This window comes from Rhinolophus hipposideros, assembly GCF_964194185.1.
Source record: "Rhinolophus hipposideros genome assembly, chromosome: 19".
NCBI classification, from domain to species: domain Eukaryota; kingdom Metazoa; phylum Chordata; class Mammalia; order Chiroptera; family Rhinolophidae; genus Rhinolophus; species Rhinolophus hipposideros.
In genome coordinates this window covers 46433186-46455820 of record NC_138065.1, presented here as the reverse complement: position 1 = coordinate 46455820, position 22635 = coordinate 46433186, and the positions used below count along the sequence as shown (strand labels likewise).

At 47.3% G+C, this 22635-nt stretch overlaps 1 protein-coding gene across 2 annotated transcripts in view; it reads left to right on the top strand.

The window, feature by feature from the left end:
* The window catches only part of PAPPA2 (pappalysin 2), a gene marked incomplete at both ends in the record, with an annotated part of 217242 nt that overhangs the window by 4483 nt on the left and 190124 nt on the right, over nt 1-22635 (top strand). For both annotated transcript variants that reach the window (XM_081025226.1, XM_081025225.1), the window contains one exon: nt 20021-21092. In XM_081025226.1, the coding sequence (XP_080881352.1) occupies nt 20021-21092 (1072 nt within the window). The remainder of the gene's footprint in view (nt 1-20020; nt 21093-22635) is intronic.

Here is a 22635-nt window from a genome sequence, read left to right as displayed (position 1 = left end):
GCCCTCCTCACCCGTAATTGATTTCACATGTTTCCTGCAGTTGCCCAGCCGAGTAGCCACCTGTCGTTCCAAGTAGCAGGATACTGAGTCAGTACGTCGGTATCACGACTGGAGCCTGAGCCCAGGTCTCCTCACTAGCACACTTTTACGGAGTGCCTCACCACGCAGCACACGGCAAAGCCCCGTGGGGAACACAGAGATGTCTAAGAAACCGTCCCTGACTTGAAGACAAATTTTCCTCCTGTGAGGATCCAAGTTTCAGAGGGTCTCCCGGTACAGAACTCGGGAGCCAGAAAGGCCAGGAGTCGGATTTCATCTCTGACACTTACCACTGCTGGCATCTTTGGCAATCCAGTGGACTTTTCTGAATCGTGGTTTCCTCAAAGCAAAACGTCAGATAATGTCTTGCAGACTTGTTGCGATGTCCAAATAAGCCATGTATGTAAAGTGACGTATTTATTTATGACATGATATTTACTTATGACGTGGTAACAGGAGGAGGCTAGTATCACGAAGAGCAGGGTGTCAACCTACTTACCTTTGGTTCTAACCCACTAACCTATACTTCTGACTTAGGTGGCGTGTTGAATTTCTTAGGATCGTAGTTTGCTCATCTGCCAAATAGGAATGGTGATAAATAGCATTTTTCACAAGATGGTCTCAAGATGATTGAGAACACAGTCGAATCAAAGGCCTGAAAGGACTCTTATTGTTTTCTTTTAATCATTTGTTCCTTTTAGCCTGGGCAGTATTCTTTTGAATAAATTGGACAGTGGTACTAAAGCTAATATAAGGTCACAGACCCTTTTGAGAAGTCGATGAAAGCTGTGCTCACTCCCCAGGAAGATGTTCAAGTTTATGTCATTTATATAACTTTCGGAGTTTCCTGGGTTTCCCGAGGGCCAGAGTCTGAGGACCTTAGGTTTAAAGGCCCATATTTAGGGCTATCACTATGATAGCGGTTTTGGTTCTGAACGACAGCCACAGGCTGGGGATGGAAGGTTCCACAGGCTGCTAGGGCATGCCCTTCTCCCAGTAAGGGAGCTGTACTCAGAGGAGGAGTTTTGTTCACGGGGAGCATGGAGCCTCACAGGAGACAGATTCAGATACAGCCGTATCAATATAGATGGAAGGAGCATTTCAGAGGAGGGCCATGTGTGCTCTCTCCCCCAGTACCCAGTAGGACTCAATGATGGGTGAGGAGCCACGCCCATGCCTTTCTCAGAGCTCCTCTGAGATGACAATCCCCCGAACCACCCCCCATGGCCCCAGCTGCATCTTCTGATGTCGCAGCCACGGTCAAAATCAGTGTTTGCAGGGACCTGCCTATGTATCAATTGTAGCCATCCTGCCCTTGGCATGGAAGAACCATGATGTGCGGGCTGTTGTCAGTCTCTGGGGTGGGTTCGCCCACCATGACGAGGATGAGATCCATGAGTTTGCTTGTGTGGACAAGGCATGTGTCCTGATGGTTGGAGTTAGCATTTGTGTACGGAAGCGTGATTTTAATCAGGTGGCTACATGCCTCTCCAAAGAGAGGCAGTGTCTGCTTGTAGGAGTAAAACAGATTGTTCACGTGCCCCCTCCTTTGACAGTCTAGTACCGACCACCTCGTCCATGCAGCCTTCCCGTGCATGCAACCCCCCCCAGGATTCCCTATGTGACAGCGGTCTCCGGTACTTCCCTGCTTTCACAGCCTTTCGTGCGTGGTTTCCTGGGTGCTCATTGCTTCCTGCCTTGTTAGTTCTCTACGTGTCTCATTTCTATCTACTAAAAGTTCCCCAGGAGCCAAATTCAGGTCTGAGTCACTCTGTTGTCCCCAAGTGTCTAGCGCAGTGTTAGAGTCTCGGTGGTGTCTGTAGGACAGAGAGTAGAAAGTTGGCTTGCTGGGTGCCCATTAAGAATGAGGGACGTTCTGAAACTGGGGGTTCTGGGTGGGAAGCCAGGGCAGTACTTTCAAATTCTGCTTTTGCTGCCTGCACAGGTGTCCCCGGGCCTTCTGAGGGGGAACAGATGAGGGCAGGGCAGGCATCCCCCCTCCTTCAGTAGAAGTAGCTCTTCTCCTATCTGTTTCATATGATGAAAGAGCTTACTTACTTTCAAAAAGCTGGAGATGCACAGCTCTAGAGCAGGGGCTGGTCTCCCAGGGCCTCAGGACTGCATGTGGGCCAACGCTGAAGACTGCCTGTGGAAGTGAAGTTTCATTGGAACCCAGCCGCACTCGTGAGTTCTCTGCGGCTGTTTCCAGGTGAAGTGGCCGCATTGAGTAGTCACAGCAGAGACCACATAACCTGCAAAGCCTAAAATACTGTCTGGCCCTCTGTAGAAAAAGTTTGTCAACTCATGCTCTGGAGCATTGTTTCTCCAACTTCAGTATGTATAGAGTTCGCCTGGGGTTCTTAACATGTCACGTCTGCCATGGGGTTATGCACCTCACGGTGGATGAAGTGGGTGAGAATCAGTCTCAGAGGCCTCCAGCTATGGGGTGTTTCACTGAGCAAGGAGGCAGGTGCTTTGCTCTGAATTCACCACTGCATTTGCCCCGAGGCCACCTGTGTCTGAAGTGGCAGAGATAAAGGCCATCCCTTCCTAACAGATTCGGGACTCTCTCTGATAGCCAACTCTGGCTTGATGACTCGCAAGACCTTCTAGAACGTTCCTCAGACTGCGTGGCAGTCTTCATTGCTTCAATCCAACCTCCCTTCCCTCTTCCTTCAAGGTCAGGCTTACCTCATGGATTGATGGTTCTCCGAGCCTCGTCAGCCTCCCCCTGGAATGCTCTGAACTTTCTCCAGATCTGAGCTCCGGTGATGCTGGGGTCTTGCTGTCTCCCTGAGGCCCACGTGGTTCAGGGCCTGGTGTGTGATTCATGGGGTGAGATCTGGGACTTCGCAGTCGATCCTCCAGGTGTCTGGGGTGTGGGTTGGGGAAGGAGCCTCGCGTCCAGATGGTGGCACAGAGGGCTTTCCTCTGAGCATGAATGTGGGATTGTCCTGCTCATTGCACTCCAGCTCCAGTGCCTGGCACAAGGATTGTCCTTCCTGTCCTTGTCCCCAGCCTTCCATTACTGCCTCTCCTCTGTGTCCTTTCACGAGCTCAGGGAGATAGGACAGTGGGGAGGCGTGCCATTCCGGGCTGTCTCCCCACCCCTGTTAGCTGTACATTCTCTTCCCGTCCTCGGAAACCAGGTGAAAGCCCCCAGGCCTCTCCCTGTAGTTCTTGGGTGGAGCACAGGTTGTCAGGTTGGAAATATTCAGGAGTGACAGGGGCAGGCCTGGAAACTCGGAGTCACCTTTGGCAGCCCAAATACATGCAACCATTTGCCTGTCACCCACCAAGCTTAGGTCTCCCTCCCCTCCAGCCCCCTCCTTCCTGCAAGCTCTTGTTACTGGTTCCTCTGGGGCTGCCCATCTGAGTCACTCGGAATGTGTGCGCTGGGAGGACTGGCTCCTAGCCTGTGCCTCGAGGAGGCCAAATACGCAGGAGAGGGAAGCCGCGCCGCAGTTGGGATTCTGAACCTGTGGACCCTGAACATCCGTCACCTTCAGTTCCTGGTGCCGTGAACAAGTGTGTAAATTCTGTGCTTCTGCACTTCAGTAGGTGGAATAGGTTACTCTAGGGGCTCGTCCGGTCCCTTTCTGCTCTCAGCGCACACCCTGCAATTCTAGCACCTCCTGGAAAGCAAATCTCTGTTAAATTTGTATTAAAAAAATTACCGTGTTTCCCCAAAAATAAGACTTAGCCAGACCATCCGTTCTAATGTGTCTTTTGGAGCAAAAATTAATATAAGACCCAGTCTTATTTTACTATAATATAAGACCGGGTCTTGATATGTATGATATGATATGATATGATATGATATGATATGATAACATAACTGGGTCTAATATTAATTTTTGTTCCAAAACATGCATTAGAGCTGATGGCCTTATTTTCGGGGAAACACGGTAGCCGCATACTCTCCTTGTCGTGTTCACTACCTGCCTTAAAACAACCTTGCTCTTCGGATCTTTTACAAAAGAGAACATCCAGGAATAAAGCCCAGTCGTCAAACAAAAACATCCCAGTTCTCCTTATGAGACAGAAACGAGTGGTGAAGAAGAGTGCTTCTGCCCAAATAGGCAATACCATCACTGGAACCCAAAGTCTCAGAACCTTTTGAAGTCAAAGCATTGCCATGGTGACCAGTTGGGATATCAAGAGCAGTCGTTATGGCTCATTTCTGAATTCGAAGTCCAGTTGTCAAGCAGAGGGGAAATCACGGTGCTTCAAAGTTAATCTGTTAGGAGTCATCATTCAAACGGTGACTCAGCATTTGCTAACTTTCATACAAATAATTGCTGGACATTCTGGGCGAGTTAGGGAAGAAGTATAGGAATTTAGTTCTGTTCGTTTATCTGTCCGTCCGTCCGTCCATCCATCCATCCATCCATCCATCCATCCATCCATCCATCCATCCATCCAACAGTTACAAGCTTCTATTAGGAGAAGTATCAGGCATTTAACCACGTGTTGGGGAATCAGGAATGAGAGAGGCAGGTGCTGTACCTGGAGGTGCTCACTGTCTGGTAGGCCAGCCTGGAGCTGGATTATTACAGCCCAGCCGTTGGGAAGGCCAGTGCCGCCTACGTGCTGAGCTTGGGGACTCCTCGGGCTATGGAAGCGCAGCTGGCAACCAGAGAGACAGAAGGAGGCCTGGGAGGAGCCGAGCTGGGGACAGAAGAGAAGGATCGAGCTATCAGTGTCAGATGGCACAGGGCACCCAAAAGGCCAGCAGGCCTGACGTGAGCTCATTGGCTCTAGCTGTTGGGAAATGACTGGTGCCTTCGGACAGAGGAGTTTCGCTGTAGAGTTGGGGGTCCGGAGGGGACTCCCCATTACAGGAAGTGGAGATATGAGTGGGAGGTGAGGGAGTGAAGACAGAAAGCAGGGTCTAGTGTCCTCTACTCAGAAACTCAGCGGTGAAGAGAGTGCGTAGATGTCACATGGAGACGCAGGTTCAGAGAGATTCTAAGAGAGATGGCAAGCGTCGAGGCCTGTCATGAAGCACTAGTGAGCCAAAGCGGGAACCAGCACGAACACACAGGAAAGCAACGGATGATGACGTCACAGAAACGGAAAGCGCGCAAATGCCAGCCCCGTCGTTCCAAAACATCACTGAAGACATTTGTATTTCACAGGTGTTCATGTAGCACTTACTCTGCCAGGCCTAGTAACGCACAGACTCCTCGGAACAACTCGAGGAAGAAGATGGAGAAGCCACAGCACCGGGGGGAGGGGGGGCAGAGTGCTGCCCAAGGTTATACACAGTTAATGCAGCACCGAGAAGCTCTCTGTCCCCAGAGTGCTCGCTGTCACCCACTCTGCGAAGCTTCTCTGAGGTTTACGGTGGGAGCGGTAAGGAGTGAAGGGCCCTAACCTATCTCAGGGAAATCTTTTATCTCAATCACAGCCCTCCTGGCTCCTGGACCTCAGCAAAGGGCTCCGTCCACACAGGCTAGAGCTCAGGGCTCCTTGTCCCCCATGAATACCCTGCACCCCCACCCCTCAACAGCACATATAACGCCGGTAATCAGCCTCCAAATCACGTCCGTTTCACCTCCCCAGTCTTTTCTGGACCTGTCTTATTCATCCCCACGGCCACTACCTTACTTCTGGGCGTCTGTCACCTGAGAGCACTTCGTTCTTCCGCTAACGGACGGCACCAAAAGAAACTGGCTTAAACACCGAGCATCTCAGGTCACTTTCCTGCCTGAAACCCTTGGAGGCTCCTGCTGGGCGCTCAGGATTACTTTCCGCTTCCGCAGGTTGCCATGTGGGACCCTACTTACCTCTGCAGGCTCACCACTGCCCTCCCGGGTAAACACATACACACACACACACACCCATACATACACATGTGCAAATGTGTGCACATTACACAATCACACACACTCAAAACCACAGTCACGTGCACGCACATTCTCTTTCTCTCAGTTAACTTCTAGCAACACCAAACTACTAACAGTGCCACAGATACACCACTTTCCTGGCCTCTGACCTCTGCCCTTTCCACTCCTCCTAGCAGGAAACAACTGCCCAAAACCCACATTCACCTAACTTACGCTCAGTCCCTCCCTGGGTTTTCAGTTAATCTGACATCTCTTCCAGGAAATCTTCCTCGGTTTCACTGGCGTAGGCTTGTTCTCCAGTGGTTCTCCTGGCTCCCCGCACTTAGTCTCATTAGGACACAGAGGTCCACTTAGCATAATTCCCATTTGACTTTTTATTCATTGCACAGATGCTCAGTGAGCTCCTGCTGTGTGCCAGGCACTGTGACGGGGGCTGATGTTAGACGGGCAGATATGGCCCTGCAGCCATGCCCTTTCTTTTCTAGGCTGGCTCGCTCCTGGGCTGGAAGCCGCTTGAGGTCAGGGGCTGTGCTTTGTTCATTGTCGTACCCCGAGCACCTACTGCACTGTGCAAACAAAACTCATCCAGTAACTGTTTGATAAGAATATGAATGAACAAATGAATGACTCAACAACGGGGCAGAGTCAGTCTGACAAAGTGAAGTGAATTCCTCTCTTTGAAAGAAGGCACAGAAAGATGCGGTGTTCTTTAAGTCCTAATGGTTTGGAAGATGGTGGAGAGGTTTGAAATCCTCTCAGTTGTAACTGGAAGGAGTGATTACCCTTATTGTCCACCTCAGCTCTCCAAATCCATCTATAGTTGGTAAATATCAGCCAGGAACTAGTCTCCTAAAAAAGTCGAATGTAATTGCACTTTGGTGTAACTGATTATTTTGAAACTTTCAGAAAGTATTCAAATTATTTGCTTCTTCGGGTTTGTACGCATTGTCTCTTTCTCGTTCTACCCCCAGAACTTTTGTTGTGTTTGGTGCGTTTGTTCACATTATGGCTGTGGGGGAGAGGGAGAGTGGGGGCAGGAGACCATGGGAAGGTTAATCTTGTCAGTCCGAACAAGAGACTTTGCTCCTTCTTTGCTCCTCTCAAAATCTAGACTTATAACAAAGTTCTGGTTTGGGGGATGGAATTCTTGTAACAAAAGACACAGGCAGTACCTAATTCAATTTGTTTTTTAATCCAGTGACTCGCTTACTGATTCTTTCATCCAGCAGGTGTTGATTGAGCACAAAATAGTTATTCAAGAACTATTTCTGAAATAAACTCCAACTTTATGCAGTTGGAGTCATAGTAAACAGTAACCACAGCAGAGGTCTATTTTAGCCATTGTTTGTTTCAGGGTATGTTCATTATTTGAAATAATCGCACCGCAGACTATCCCTATAATCTGGCCGGTGGCATACATCCTGGCCATGAAAGCAATCTTGGGCACAATGCCCTCCCTGGGTGCGGCAGTCTTACTGGGCCCTTGGACAGAGTGCAGGGCGTCACTGGCCTGACCTTCGCCAGGACCAGCCACGGCGCAGGAGGAAGTGCAGGAGGTGGCCCCACCCGCTCTGGTTCTCTGCCCACAGCCAGGTCTAGGAATTCAGGAAAGACGTGCCATATGCTGGGTTGCAGAAGGCAGGCAGGAAAGAGAAAGGCAACTGCTTGCCTTGCAGTTCCCGGGGCTTCTGTTACCATCTCTCCTCCGGGCCCTGCCTCCTGCAAGACCTCAGCCTTCCTTTTGTCTTGTCCAAGACTGTTGGTTGTTCCCACTTCCAGTTCAAATTCCAGTTACTCAGCTCAGCAGTTGGAGCCTCTGCATTGCCTGCCGACTGCGGGGGGCTTCGCCGGATCCCGATCAGCTGAGTGTCAGCCCAGCATCCAACGTGGGACCTGGACTGGAGTGGGCACTTGGGGTTGAATAAATGGATGGAGAATAATCCGGCCCCTTTCCACACCTACAACTTGATCTCTCCTCAGAATCAACTACGTTCCCGAGTCAGGGAAGTCTTTCTCTCCTCTCCACCTGACCTGCCTATTACCAGCTCCTGGCCTCTTCACAAGTTATCTGCTCACCTTAAATGTCCTACCTAAATGTCTTCATCCATCTAAATTCTTTCCTTAATGTAGTGGTTAGGAATTCAGGACTGGAGCCGTATGTTCTGGGCTTAAGCCCTCTACTAGCTATGTGAACTTGGCAAGGTAAAGTCCCCTCATCCTTAACACTGGAGTAACGCTCATTTCTGTCTCAGACTTACGATGGTGAGATACATGAACACACACCACATGCTTAGAGCTGCCTGGTGAATAGAATGTGCTCAGACAATGCTGTTGCTCTTTCATCTTTCCACACTGATGTGGTGGCAGAAGACGGACCCCACTCCTTGCCCTCAAGTCACTGCCAGCAAAGGAGGCCAGGGCTGGCCATACCCCTTCTCCCTGGTCTATTCTCGTCCATGTGAATTCTCTCTTTCCTGAGCTCTTCTGCATGGACATGCATGCCTCGCAGTGTGATATGATTTCGCATTGCAGTATTTGTAGTGAAAACTTGATGCACCGGATTCCAACTGTCCAGTCTCCTCAACTCACTGTAATGTTTTAGTTCTTCCACTTTGTAGGACATAGAAGCACATGATTGCATCAGGAATTTGGGTTCAGCTCAATCCTTTACACTTTCTATGGCCACCAACACAAAGCGAGAAACGGTCAGAAGGAAGAGGACCTTGAAGTCCTTCAGGAAGGGCCTAGAGCTTCCAGGCACAGATCAGAATAGCATGGGCCTAACAACCCTGCCCAGCCTCCCCTTGACAGATGGGACCGTGAGGCCCAGAGAGGGAAAGGCACTTCCCAGACATTACACAGCAACAGGCTAGAACCACACTCCCAGTTTCTTAGTTCCCACTTTGGTGTTATTTCAGCTCTTCCAGGTTGCCTTTTGTTAATTTAAATCTCTTACTGGACAGCAGGAGAAAACACTTTAGAAAATTTTTCAATCAGAAAAGGAAAAAATAAAATTATGACTATAGTCCTCGTTTGACCTGAAATGTCAATTAATGGCATCACTTATTTTCCTTGTTCTTTCTCTTTCTTACTCAGAGATCAGCTTTAAGTGTCCTCTCTGGACACTGGGCTCTGAAGACCGACCCGGGTTCAATTTGAGAACACACCCTATAACGTCCTCTGGTTTCTTCTTAGGCTTTCAGACTGGCGGAAAAGGGGGTGCTGAGCCCTCAGGCCCTGATGGGCATCGTATGTGGGTTTGTGTGGTCCCAATGTATGACTTGCTTCCTAGAAAGCAGTCAGAGTCTCCCTGGGTTATTTGAAACCACATGGTAAAGGCAAAATGTTCAGATATTGTTAGGTAAACACGGGCCGTACATATTCATTGAGTGAATGGAAGACACATTGGGGACAAATACTAATGCTGTGAAAGGAGTGTGATGTTTCACTTCAAGAAAACCTGACTTGCAAACATCTCACCTTAGCTGACTGAGAGGGTGGGAGGTTATTTTCTTTGCCAAAGGATCTTCTCCAAGCTTCCTTTACATAAGACTCCCGCAATGCCTCTGAATCATGAAGTATACGTTGTATGCTATTTAAACACGTCTTCTTAGGGCAGCATTCAGTCCATAAACTCTACCCGGTAAAAGAAGTGCCAAAGCAAATTTCTGAGAGGGATCTCAAAATTATTTATGTGGCGGAGGAAAGGAAACAAACAGGAAACTGGTGTTGGTATTGCTTAGCTAGAGCTGTCAGAGTCCTCAGAGGGACCTTGCTAAAGATGAGGTGGGGCTGCACAAGATGGGCTGAGGTGTCCTGCTCGGGTGCCACTGGGACTCACTGTCTCTCCCAGGACTAGCCTGGGCTCGGTCCTGAGGTGTCTTATCCCAATGAAGAGGTTCAAAATACTCCAAGCTCTCTAAGATGTGGGACTTCATACCATTCTCTTAGCTTCTGCTCAACCTACCTTCTGCATTTGAGGGTTTACATCCTTCCGGTTGTGTTGCTAGAATCCCAAGGACACGCTTTCCCATTTTTGTTAAGGTGGGATTGAGAGGAAGAGAAGCCGGCAGGCAGCCTCACCTCTGCCGAGGAGAAGTAGCCCAGCCTGCACCTCTCACAGGACAGATGCCCCTTAAGTAAAACCACAACCATTTTTTTTTTTTTCTACTGGGCATTGATGGGCTTTGTATGGAATCCCATAGTTACGGGACAGAGTGTGTTGAATGCTCAGGATATTTCATACTGCTTGTTCTCAAAGGTTATTAAAAATGGTTGAAATGACATACCCCTGCCTTCCCCCGCCCTATGTTTAAAATTAATGGAGAGACTCCCCTACCTTTCTTCCTTCCTTCTTTTCTTCTTTTTTTTTTCCTTCCTTCCTTCCTTCCTTCCTTCCTTCCTTCCTTCCTTCCTTCCTTCCTTCCTTCCTTTCTTCCTTCCTTCCTCCTTCTTTTCTGGTGGCTAGAATGACTAGACTAAGGAACATTTTCGTCCTTACTAAACTTTAGTTATTTATTGCCTTGTGGAGAAAAATTATTTAAAGTTTCTCACACGTACTGAGATGATAGGTAATATTGGCACCAAGTGTGACTCTAAAGGAAACTGCCCAGGACTGGGGGCGGGAGAGGTTTGGTGACCCCCTTTGATTTTTCTGGATCCTCAGTAGGAAGAGATGAAAAGCTGACATATTTCTATAGGGGGCGCTGTGGTCAGTAACTGCCCCCACTGTGGTGAGTGGAGTGAGTGGTATAGAGGGGGAGGGATTGCTTTTCATTCGATGAGGGGTTTTCTTTGTTAGAGGAATGGAGTGGAGTTTTTAGGAGTCATTGCCAACTGGCAGGATGTTCTTGGCAGCTCTTGTGGATTAATTCATTAGTGAATTACCATTCTCACCGTGAGCAAGACTTTGGCCTGGATATAATGGGAACGTAGGGAGGTGTAAGACAGGATTAGCAGCTCTCAAGGAGTTCATAATCCAATTGAAGAGAGAAGGTCTATGCCTGTGAAAGTGATGATAGTATTAGCAATGGATAATAATACTGAGTGCTTATTTTATTGTTTTACATATGTGAATTAATTTCATCTCCCCCCAAACCCCGTAAGGTAGGTACTATTATGAGCTCCACGTTATGGATGAGGAACATAAGATCTAGAGTCTCCCAGTGTTGCTCAAGGTTGTAGAGTATGTAAGTGCTGTCGATCTGGTGGAGCTCTCACTCCATGTCTGCCCAATAAACTAGAACAGTATTTACCACCTTCTTGATTCTCAGTTGGCTGCTGGGCTGGCTCCACTTGGCCATCTGTGGGTCTAGATCAAGGTCTTGGAAGTCTGGGAATGAGATAGGGTTGTCTTGGGAGATCCTCAGGAGACCCCTGAAGGCATTGCCCACTTTCTAGAAGGTGCACAGAACGTCGGGTTGGCCATGTAGGTAGCTTTTCTCTGACCCCTATGATTACTTGTTTAGCAAGAAACTAGCTAACCACCCAGGCAGTGGGTGACGGATGCCTAGAGTTATGTTGTTTTTGCTGCAGTGATCAAGGAAGCTTCCTTAGGGATGAAACTCCTGCTTCCCCACACTTATTTCATATCAGTGGTAGTGCTGGCCGTCACGGTGGCCCAAACCCTTTGCTTTCTAGAGTTTTCCAAGTAGTTCATAATTCCTTTAAATAACCTCCAGGCCATATAGGAATGGAAATAGTCGTGTGCTAGTTATTAACTAACTTACCTTTGTCCTTACATGATCATTAATTGTTCCAATTTTCTTAACTTCATCATTACAATTTTCTAACAAACACATCTGGGTAGGACACCATTTGCCATAACCTGTCTTTCGCCGCTGAAAGCCCTGCAGTGGCTCCTGATTGGTCATCCAGAGTGCAAAGTCAGAACTGGTTAGCTCTTGTTCTGTGTCTTTTGTGACCCATTCTAGCTGATATACTCGTACCTGATTATCGCTTTACCAATGCCCGACATGCAGTGTGTAATTCTTAATTGTCTATTCAACAAATACTTACTGAGTGTCTACCAAGTGCTCGACTCCATTATAGGCACTGGAGATACAACTGCAGACAAGATAAAAGTACCATAATTAATAACAACTTACGTTTTTGAGTCCTTACTATAATCACGCTTTACCTGTATTTGATATCAAAGGAGGTCACTATCAATAGTTCCATTTTGCAGATGACCAAACAGCTTATCTCAGCAAATTAGTTAAGTATAAAAGTCAAATCCTTTTCCTATGATCTGCACTTATGAAAATAAGCATATATATGCTATTTTCTACAATTTGGATCAGAATATGAGTATAATAGAAATACAGAACCGTATAAAGTGTATAGCATAATGACTTGACTTACGTATATTAGAAAATGATTACTACAATAAGTTTAGTTAATATCCATGATCTAATACAGATTAAAAAAAAAAGAAAAAGAAAAAAGTTTTTTCTTTGTGATGAGAACTTTTAGGATGTGCTCTCTTATCGACTTTCAAATATACCATACAGCAGTGTTAACTATAGTCATATTGTACATTACAGCTCCAGTGCTTATTTCTCTTATAACTGAGAGTTTTTATCTTTGGACCACCTTCATGCAATTCCTCCACCTGCCGTGCCCAAAATATGATTTTTAAAGGCAGAGTAGTATTCTGTTGTTTGGAAGGACTATATACTGTTTTTCTATTGTAAATAATGCTGTCATGATCTTTTTTTTTCTTTCTTGTGTATGAACATACCTCTTAGATGATTTCCCGACAATAATTCCCAGAAGTGAAGTTACAGGGTCAGAGGATGGGAATGTTCTTGGCAAATGGTTGCCCAATGGCTCTCCACAATGGTTCACCAATCTTCTATCTCCCCAGCTGTGCATGAGGGTACCTGTTTCTCCAAATGTCACCATATCTACAGACTTTATGTTTTTCATCTTTGCTAACATGAGAGACACACATTTTTATCTTGTCTTAGTTTGCATTTCTTTGAGATTGAACACTTAAAATTCTTATTTATTCTCTCTTGAGTTTCCCCTTTTATGTCTTTATAACCCCTCTGGGTTCGTTTTTTTTTTTTTTTCTTTATTGCTGTCCCCTGGTATTATTATGTAGGTGATAATATTGTAAGCAGAGAAGTGACACAAAGGCTCAGTCATGGGGTGTTGGTGTTGGCTCAGTTATGGTGTTGTTAGCATATGTGTGTATCTCCCATGAATGAGGGTGGGGTGCAGGAGACTTACCTATGGGTGAGCAGTATATTTAAGTCACTAGATGAGCGTCTGTCCTAAATACACTGCTGACAAAGGCCCATCCACAGAGACACACATCTTGAGAAGCTCTGATTTAGAGGGTGACCCCTAAAAGCGTGGCCTGAGGCCAGCGGCCCTGGCTTCATCTGGAAGTCCGCTCAAAATGCAGCACTCCAGGGGCTCCCTGAGCCCTGCTGAAGCCGAATCTGTGTTTGCTCAGATCCCTGGGTTCCTACGCACAGTGAAATCTGAGCACTCTGTCTAGGAGAGGCCTTTCAGGAGGCCTGTGTGTACTTTCAGCCTGACCTCCAGGCAGGCGCCACTGGGTAAAGGTAGAGGGTGATGGTGCTTTTGATCTTGCCCCCCATCGGAAACAGGAGCAACTCTAAGAGAAGCTAATATTGATGGGCACTTGGCTGTGTAGGGGCCGCCTCTTCTAAGCATGTACACGACTCGGCATTGATCCTCCACCTCACCATTCGGAGTCTCCCTGCTTTCTCAGGCTACCATACAGCAAGCCCTCTCCTCGCCCTGCAAATCTGCCCCGTGGGCTCCCACCCGTGGCATGGGTGGCCTATGGAAAGCCAGGGAACTCCTCCATCCCAATTTCTACCATCTTTGCTCATGTCGAGAGCATGACAGAAACGAAAAGTGGGCTGTGAAGCAGAGCTTGAAAAATGTACTGGGAAGACACTAGTGAAGCGTTCCTTTCCGGGAGCGTTGCCCCTCTCCGTGCTCTACTTTGTAAAAGCTTGGTCTCATAGATAAAAGAAGAGGCCTACTCCTGTCTTGAAGGAAACTTATCTAGAGCAGCTGAAAACCACCTCCCGACCTTCTTTTTTTTTTACTCTCCCGCGCTTCCTGCTGACACAGCCCTGCTCAGCTGCCAGGTTGCTAGTCTTTGATGGATGGCCTATCTCCTCCTCCTTGGTTTTTTTGTTCCCCTCAAGCTCTCTCTGGGTGGTGGGGAGTGGGGTAAGTAGCTCTGCAGAAGGCAGCAGATGGACGTGTGTGGGGAGGCTCAGGCATATAACATCCTGAGAAAAGACCTTGCCTTGTAGCAAGTTGATTTATGCTCATGACCTAACCTGGCCCTGTGTTTAGCTCATTGTTTTCCTAAAAAAACACAACACAACAAAACAAAAAACCAAAAAACCTTGCACCGCACAGCATGTTTTTTTAGTTACCAGAGCTGATGACACTGTACATGACTCCTCTGTTCTGTTGAAGAGAACCTCACCTTCCTGGAAGCTGACAGGCGCTCTTGGAGAAGCAGGATTGTGATCTTCCTGGAGGTGCCGAGAACAAGACTGCCACGGGATTTTCCTGGAAGTGAGGGTTCATAGCCAAGGGCAACACTTCTACCTAGACCTTTTCTTTGTCTTCGGCCACCTTGGCCTGTTGTTAAATGATCTCCCCGGGAGAGGTGTTCCCTCCAGGATAGGGCTTTGCCCAAGAAAAGCTCTCAAGTTTTACCACATGTGCTGTAATCCAAACGTGTAGGACCCAGAAGGAAGCAGCTGAGTGTGATGGCTGGGGAAGAGCACAGCTTCTGTCGTAGGAACGTGTAAGCACCTGTAGCTGGACGGCGAAGAGGATGTTTGGTTCCTTTTGCATCATTCCTGTAGGTCAGGTGCAATTGCTGGCTTATTGGGCGCCCCCAAGACTATTGGGAAATGCTTCTTCTGGGAATCAAGACTCATGACTCGATTTGACTTCAAGAGCAGACTGGGTGCCATAGAGAAGCTAGAACCTGTTCCTTTCTCGAGTGCATGGAAAATTCACAGATGTCTAAGACAGGCTCTCGTCACCGAGGCACTCTCACATTGCTTGGCTGAATAAAGAAAATAGCAGTAGGACTAGGAGGCCCAGCACTCTGCAAAAACCACCTGGACTAGGGCAGCAAGGAAGGCTTCAAGGTCAAGGTGATACTAAGGCTAGCTTTTGAAGAACGTACCAGACGAGAGCTATTTCAGACAAAGGTAGTGATGTGATATTGCTTATGGGGCCGAGATTATACTTGTGTCAGTTTTCGGAAAGTGACGTGTTGACCAGAGAGCAGGACTTTAACTGGGGAGGTGTTATTTGGGAGAATGAGGTCCCACGGCAACTTTCTCTAATTAAAGTCTCTCAGACAGGGACAGTTTTTGGCTTTTCCATTTATTTCAACACTCTGAAATAAGTTCACATAATGTTCTTGAAACACAGACCCTCCTCTGCTTTGAGGATGAAAAGGGTACAAGGTGCTCTTTTCTCCTTTGTTATTGCTGTAAAATAAGAATGCCAAGGACAGGTTGATTCCTGGCAGTTCTCAGAAGATTCTTTTTCTTGCTGAATATTGACTTATATAACTAGCAGGGTGAATGAGGCTTCTCTCCTCATTATGATGCCAGGTGCATTGCAGAAACATCATTCCCTCTCTCTGCTGAAGACCCCATTCTGTCAAAACCAACTGACAGAAGGTTCCAGTAGGGAAGAGGGAACATTTCTGACGGAGAAGGAGATGAGCAGTCAGAACAGTTTGATCAGAAATGTTGAGAAACGGGAGCAGCTCCTCTCTGGACCATCTCACTTCCCTTTTCATTACATTCTCTTCTAATACAGAGACCTACTTCACTATATACACACCTAGTGGAGAAACCAAGAGAAAGGCCGATGGACGTGGAAGCCTCTGGCTTGGAAGCAAGTTTTCAGTCGCGTGCTCATCACTTTCTCCCACCTTCAGTGATGGTCCTAGCTTTGGGATAAGAAGCTCCCCCTTCACCTTGGGGTCTTTTAGAGTTGATTACTGGGTGTTATGTGTTACAAAAAACCCTGTAGGGCCCCCCAGAAATTTTACCAAATGTTCAGCAAGGCAGCCTGTCAACTGTCCACCATGGAAGTACAACCACTGTGCTAGCCTGTCTGTTCTCTCCAAACTTTTCCCAGGTGTGGAGGGTAACCTGTCCATTTTGGGGGAATCAGATTCCAGGCACCTTCAAGAAGTTTTCTGCAGATTTGTCCATGCCACGCTCACCAGCCCTTACTGTTCTTCTTGCTCCCAAACAACAGCTCACAATTTAAGTTAGAGCATTTGAAGGACTTGAGTGGAGTGGAAAGAGCATGGATGTTTTAGTTGAACAGACCTGGTTTCAGCCTCTGTCTCTGGTCTTTCCTACGTGTAAGACTGTGAACAACTTCCTTGATTCTACCTATGACCTTCGGTGTTTTGGTCTCTGAGTGAGGGTAGTAAAATTCAACTCAGACATTTCTGGGAGGGCTTAATAAGGGTGACCACTTATCATGCATCTGGATCATAGGAGACATTTAATAAAAAGTAGGTTTTCTCTTTATTTCTTCTTTGCATAAGCAGTAGACTTCCTGAGTGCAAAGAAAGAACCCCTCAAAATGGAAAGAAGCAGGATTCCTTCTCTGCAGGGGCCACATTTAAATATTTCCTCAGTAAACATGTTGTAACACTCAAGCTATGATATTCGCCATTATTAGAAATTTTCATAATCACTCGGGGAGACTGTAGCGCAGTTTGAGAGAAGGCTTTTCTCCATGAGGGAAATTAATGCAATTAATTCCAAACGCTGGCAATTGATAATAGCAGAGGCTACATGCAAATTAGTTTTCCTGAAGACCCACATGAGAACATAAAGCTGTGTGAAGCTACCCAGGGTCTCTAAATATGAGTTTTGGAGTGGAGAGCAGGAATAGAGTGAACAAGATGGGCTCCCTCGACTTACTTCCCTTTCTCTCCAAACTTAAATACAAAGTAAGGTTCAATTTGGTAAACATCGATGCATAATGGAAGCCCGTTCCAAGGAAGAGCTAAAAGAATGACTCTTAAAGTTTGAAGATGACACAGTCCAAATGTTTGGCTTCAACACCACCACCATTTTTCGAGTTACATCATTTGATCTGATTTTTTTTCTAACCCATGGGCTATCATAGTTCAGTTTGGTGTTGAGTGATTTCATAAATAATATTGATGAGCTGGTCCCTCTGTTCCTCCCAAGAATGTGGTTTTGATGAATAAGCAACAGTTATAACATGTTTGCTTCTATCACATGTACATTCAGTTATAAAATCTCAATGTTACAAAAGCTCAGAGTTTGACCACGTATAATGTGTTGGCTTAGACTGTGTTGGTTTTGTTAACTTCCCTTTGCTAGACAGAGAAGAAAGAGAAGTCTTCTAAATGTGGGGATTTGGTAATTTTTCTTTGGAGGCAAAGTCCATCTTTCTCCTGCTTGATGGAGTTAAGGGCGCAGGGCTGGGGGTGCCCCCTGGGAGCGTGTGGATGAGCTGTGCAGGCTGCTCTGTGATCCCAGTTCCTGGTTGAAAGACGCTGAAGAGTAGATCTGGGCTGGAGGTTTTATTTCACAGGCACAGTTAGCCACCAAATGCTCAACACAGATATATAAAGGCTCAAAACCCAGAGTGGAGGAGACATCTATTGCCCCTCCCATCTTTTTTTAGAGCTGTTTTTTGGTGTACAACAAAACTGAGAAGAAGGTACAAAGGTTTCCCATATACCCTCTGCTCCCACACATACATAGCCTCCTACAATCAATATCACTCACCAGAGTGGTACTTTTTTTTGTTTTTAACCAAGGATAAAACTACATTGACACATAACCACCCAAAGTTCATATTAGTAGTTGACTTGGAGGCCTACTTTTGGTGGTGTACATTCTATGGGTTTGGACAAAGGTATAATGACATATATCCATCATTATGATATCATACAGATTATTTCCACTGCCTAAAAAGTCCTCTGTTCTCTGTCTGTTCATCTCTCTCCCCCTACCCCTAGCAACCAATGATCATTTTATTGTCTTCCTACATTTGCCTTTTCCAGAATGCCGTATAGTTGGAATCATACAGTATGTAGCCTTTTCAGATTGGCTTTTTGCACTTAGTAATATGCATTCATGTTTCCTCCTTGTCTTTTCATGGCTTGATAGTTCAGTTATTTTTAGTACTGAATAGTAGTCCATTGTCTGGATGGACCAGTTTATTTATCCATTACCTACTGAAGGGCATGTTGATTGCTTTCAAGATCTGGCAATTATGAAGAAGCTACTCCAAATGTGTGGCAGGTTTTTGCACAGAGTTTTCGACTCCTTTGGGTAAATAACAAGGAGCACAACTGCTGGATTGAATGGTAAGAATATTTAGTTTTGTAAGAAACTGACGAGCTATCTTCCGAAGTGGCTGCGCCATTCTGCATTCCCACCAGCGATGAGTGAGAGTTCCTGTTGCTCCACGTCTTTGTCAGAACGTGGCGTTGTCAGTGTTCCTGATTTCGGTGTGTGGTGGTATCTTATTGTTGCAATTCTTTTGCCTGGCCAACTCTTAGATACTCTTCAGGAGTAGATTCTCATCCCCTCAAGAAATCCTGTCTGAAGTAGGGTCGAGATTCAGCTCTGTTTTCAGACCCCTATGTAGCCCTTGATCTGAGTTCTGATACTATATTGAAGTAATCTCCTGTATTTCTCACTTCCCCATGAGACTTCTCAAGGGCAAAGACCACCTTTCTTTCCAAAGCTGACTGTTCTATGTCTGGCATGAATGGGGTGTTCGGTAAATGTTCAATGAACGGAAATGATTAATTCCACATGGAACTCCTTTTTCCAGGAGGAGCGTGACAGTGAGACGAAATGTGAACCCTTTGTGGTTTAATAGAGTGACAGTCTTTCTAGTAACCAAGCGTGATTCTCTTCCAACCAGCCAGGGGTGGAGCTTGGATCATTCAGATTATGGATTGAATATTGGGGCTAAATCTTTGTTTGTCTGAGCACTGAGACTGTACTTCAGCCTAATTGTAGCCTGGTTTAGTCAGTCTTAAGGAAGGAGAGAAATAATTATCCATTCACCTCCTCCAGATTATAGGAATGGAGCTACATATTAGAGGAGATTCCTGGGAGGAGATGGTAGGTTCATGACCAAAGATGGAAACGTTTAAGGCCTTCCAACTGCCTTCAGGATTCCTCTTTCATCTGTGGCCATGTTATATGTTACCTTACTACTCCTCTGGATTCCAGCTTATTAAAGATCTAGTTATCTACAGGTGTTCCTTTGTTTATTCAGTTGGACTTAATGGATTTGGGCTGCAGTGAGCAAAGTGGTGAGGTAGCGTGTGGACCTTCATCTATCTGTGAAAGTTCCAGTCAGTACTGTGGTGGGCATGATTGGTTATAGAACAGTCATTCTGATAACTGACTTGACTGATTTTTCCGACTAAGACCGTGGGGCCACGCCATTTTGCCTACCCTGGGGAGCAACTGCTCTCTGTGGATGGGTGTCCTGGCCCTTAGAGGGACACTAGAGGGAATAGAGGGTTGGGAATGACACTTGGGATGTTACAGTCTTCTCTGATGGGACCCCCTGATTCCCCAACACCTTGTTTCCCCCCATTAGAATCATCATTTCAATATTCAGTAGGGAAAATGAACCTTGGAGGACATAGGAGATTTCTGTCTTTTGTAAAAGCTATGATTTCCCTTATGGCTTTGAGGAAAAGAAAAGGGATAGGGATCAGGGGGAGAAAGCATGGACTCAAAGTCAGCATAAAGAGCATTTGTGACAACGTACTAGAGGATGGTTGTCACTTGCATTAGACATCCCTTTACAACGTCCAATTTGGTTATTTAAAAACGCTGAAATGAGTTAAAGTTGATGGAATCTCCAATCAGATTCCTTTCAGTGATAGACGTAGCCAGAGCTGCCTGATTCAGGGTACTGGACGGGCATCTCAGGTGGGACATCTGTATCACGTAATTGTTTTCTCGTGAAAAGGCTGCATTCTTGCTATTCACATGGGTTTTCTTTTCCCTTTCTCCATCCCCCTTTGTATCTGGTATTTCTCCCCTCGATTCGCCCTTCTTTCCCAGGTGTGTTTGATAACTGCTCCCACACTGTCAGTGACAAGGGCTGGGCCCTGGGAATCCGCTCAGGGAAGGACATGAGACGGCAAGATCCTCGTTTCTTCTTCTCCCTTCGCACTGACCGCATGAAGAAAGCCACCATTGTGATTGGCCACAGTCGCTACCAACCACGCATGTGGACCCATGTGGCAGCCACTTACGACGGACGGCGTATGGCCCTATATGTGGATGGCACTCAGGTGGCAAGTAGTCTAGACCAGTCTGGTCCCCTGAACAGCCCCTACATGGCATCTTGCCGCTCTTTGCTCCTGGGTGGGGATAGCTCTGAGAAAGGCCACCATTTCCGTGGACACCTGGGCACACTGGTCTTCTGGTCCACGGCCCTCTCCCAAAGCCACCTCCAGCACGGTCCTCGGTACCCGAGCATGGAGGAGCAGTTGGCCACCCTGATCCTCACAGCCAGTTTTGAGCCCCTGGAAGAACAGTGGGCCCCCTTTCGAGATGAGAAGTACCCACGGCTTGAGGTTCTCCAGGGCTTTGAGCCAGAGCCCGAGCTCCTGTCACCGTTGCAGCCCCCACTCTGTGGGCAAACGGCTTGTGACAACGTAGAACTGATCTCCCAGTACAACGGGCACTGGCCCCTACGGGGAGAGAAGGCGATACGCTACCAGGTGGTGAACATTTGTGACGATGAGGGCCTGAACCCCACCGTGAGTGAGGAGCAGATCCGCCGGCAGCACGCGGCTCTGAATGACGCCTTCAGCCGCTACAACATCACGTGGCAGCTGAGCGTCCACCGGGTCCACAACTCCACCCTGCGCTCCCGGGCCGTGCTTGTCAACTGTGAGCCCAGCAAGATTGGCAATGACCACTGTGACCCCGAGTGCGAGCACCCACTCACGGGCTATGACGGTGGCGACTGCCGCCTGCAGGGCCGCTGCTACTCCTGGAACCGCAGGGATGGGCTGTGCCATGTGGAGTGCAACAACATGCTGAACGACTTTGATGACGGGGACTGCTGTGACCCTGAGGTGGCCGACGTGCGCAAGACCTGCTTCGACCCGGACTCGCCCAACAGGTAAGCTACTGCAGCTTGGGGGGTCCTGCTCATCGGGTGCATTTCCAGCCTTGTTTTCCCTTGGTGGATTCTGGAGACCAAAGATGGTACACATAGTCCCTTCGTAAAACCTACACCATCCACCAGACATCACTGTGCTTTCCTAAAGTGCTAGGTGCTGTGTTAAGTAATTAGGGACACAGCGATAACGAGGACAAGGGACAGCCCTCACAGAATTCACGGTCTGTGGAGCAGACGGCTGTGTCCATAGTTGAAATGCACCTGAAGGCGAATGTACCAGGTGTTTGAGGCACCTGGACAGCTTAGCCTGTGGAGGAAGCCAGGCTGTCGCCACAGAGAACAAACAGGGTGTACCGAGGTAGAAAGCATTCAGCGGCAGTGATCCACGAGCGCTCTTCCAGCGGGCTCAGGTTCCCAGCAAAGTAACGCCGGTCCTTGTGGAGGCCTGGTGTGCGCTTCGTGTCTGGTGCAGTTGGAGCAGTTCAGCAGTTTTGTGAACACAAGACAGTCCACATCTAACCACGCGTTTCCTTTAGGCAACTGGAACCTTCCCATTTTGCCTCATTAAATTTTATTCTCCACGTAGCACCCAGAAGGATCTTTTGTAAAAGGTACATCAGATCCCGTTACTCCCCTCTGAAAATCCCACCCCCGCTGTCCCTAGAATAGAATGCAAACTCGCTGCCTGGCTCGCAGGCTCTGCTGCGATCAGACCCCTGCCGACCCTCCAGCATGCTCCTTCCACACCTTCCCCACCCACACTGCACAGCCCCCCAGACTCTCTTCTGTTCCGTTGAGCAGATTGAACTTGTTCCTGCCTCGTGGCTTTACATTCGCTGTTTTATCTTCTCAGAAGCCTCTTTTCCTTGATCTTCCCCTTGGTGAGTTTTCTCTTGCTGTTCCAATATCTGCTTAAATATCACCTTTGAGAGGCCTTTCCTGATCCCCCAATTTAAATCAGCTAATCAGTCACTATTATGTCAACTAATTTTAATTCTCTGTAGAACACTGATCACTTCTGATGTTTCTCTTGTCCATTGGTTTGTGTTCCCCCAGCCTGGAATATCAGCTGCAGGCAATCCCGCGTCTTGTTAATCATGACATCCCAGTGTGTAGAACAGCAGCTGACACCTAGTTGCTTATCTCATGTTTATTTTAATGAATGGAATGGATCTGATGCGTCTTCGATGTGAGACAGAAAGCGATAGGAGGATTTCCATTTGATGGTCCATGCAAGGGTTGGGGAGTGTTAGAGGGAGGTAAGAAGGGAAAGACTTCCCTATTACATAACTGGTACCTTCGTATAAATTATGAAAAGGCTTACACTTGAGCTGGGGTGGAGTGTTGGTGTTGTTGGGAGGTGGGAAGCCTGGATCGCAGCTCCCACTGGATACCTAGATGGCTGCCGTTGTGTTTATTGGTCACAATTTGCATAGAAATTCATGGTGTCCCTGTATGTGGGCAGTCACTTAACACCAGTTAATAGATTGGCCTATAGGTCAGGCATGTATTGTCAAGGATTAAGTATAAGATTGGTGTAGGC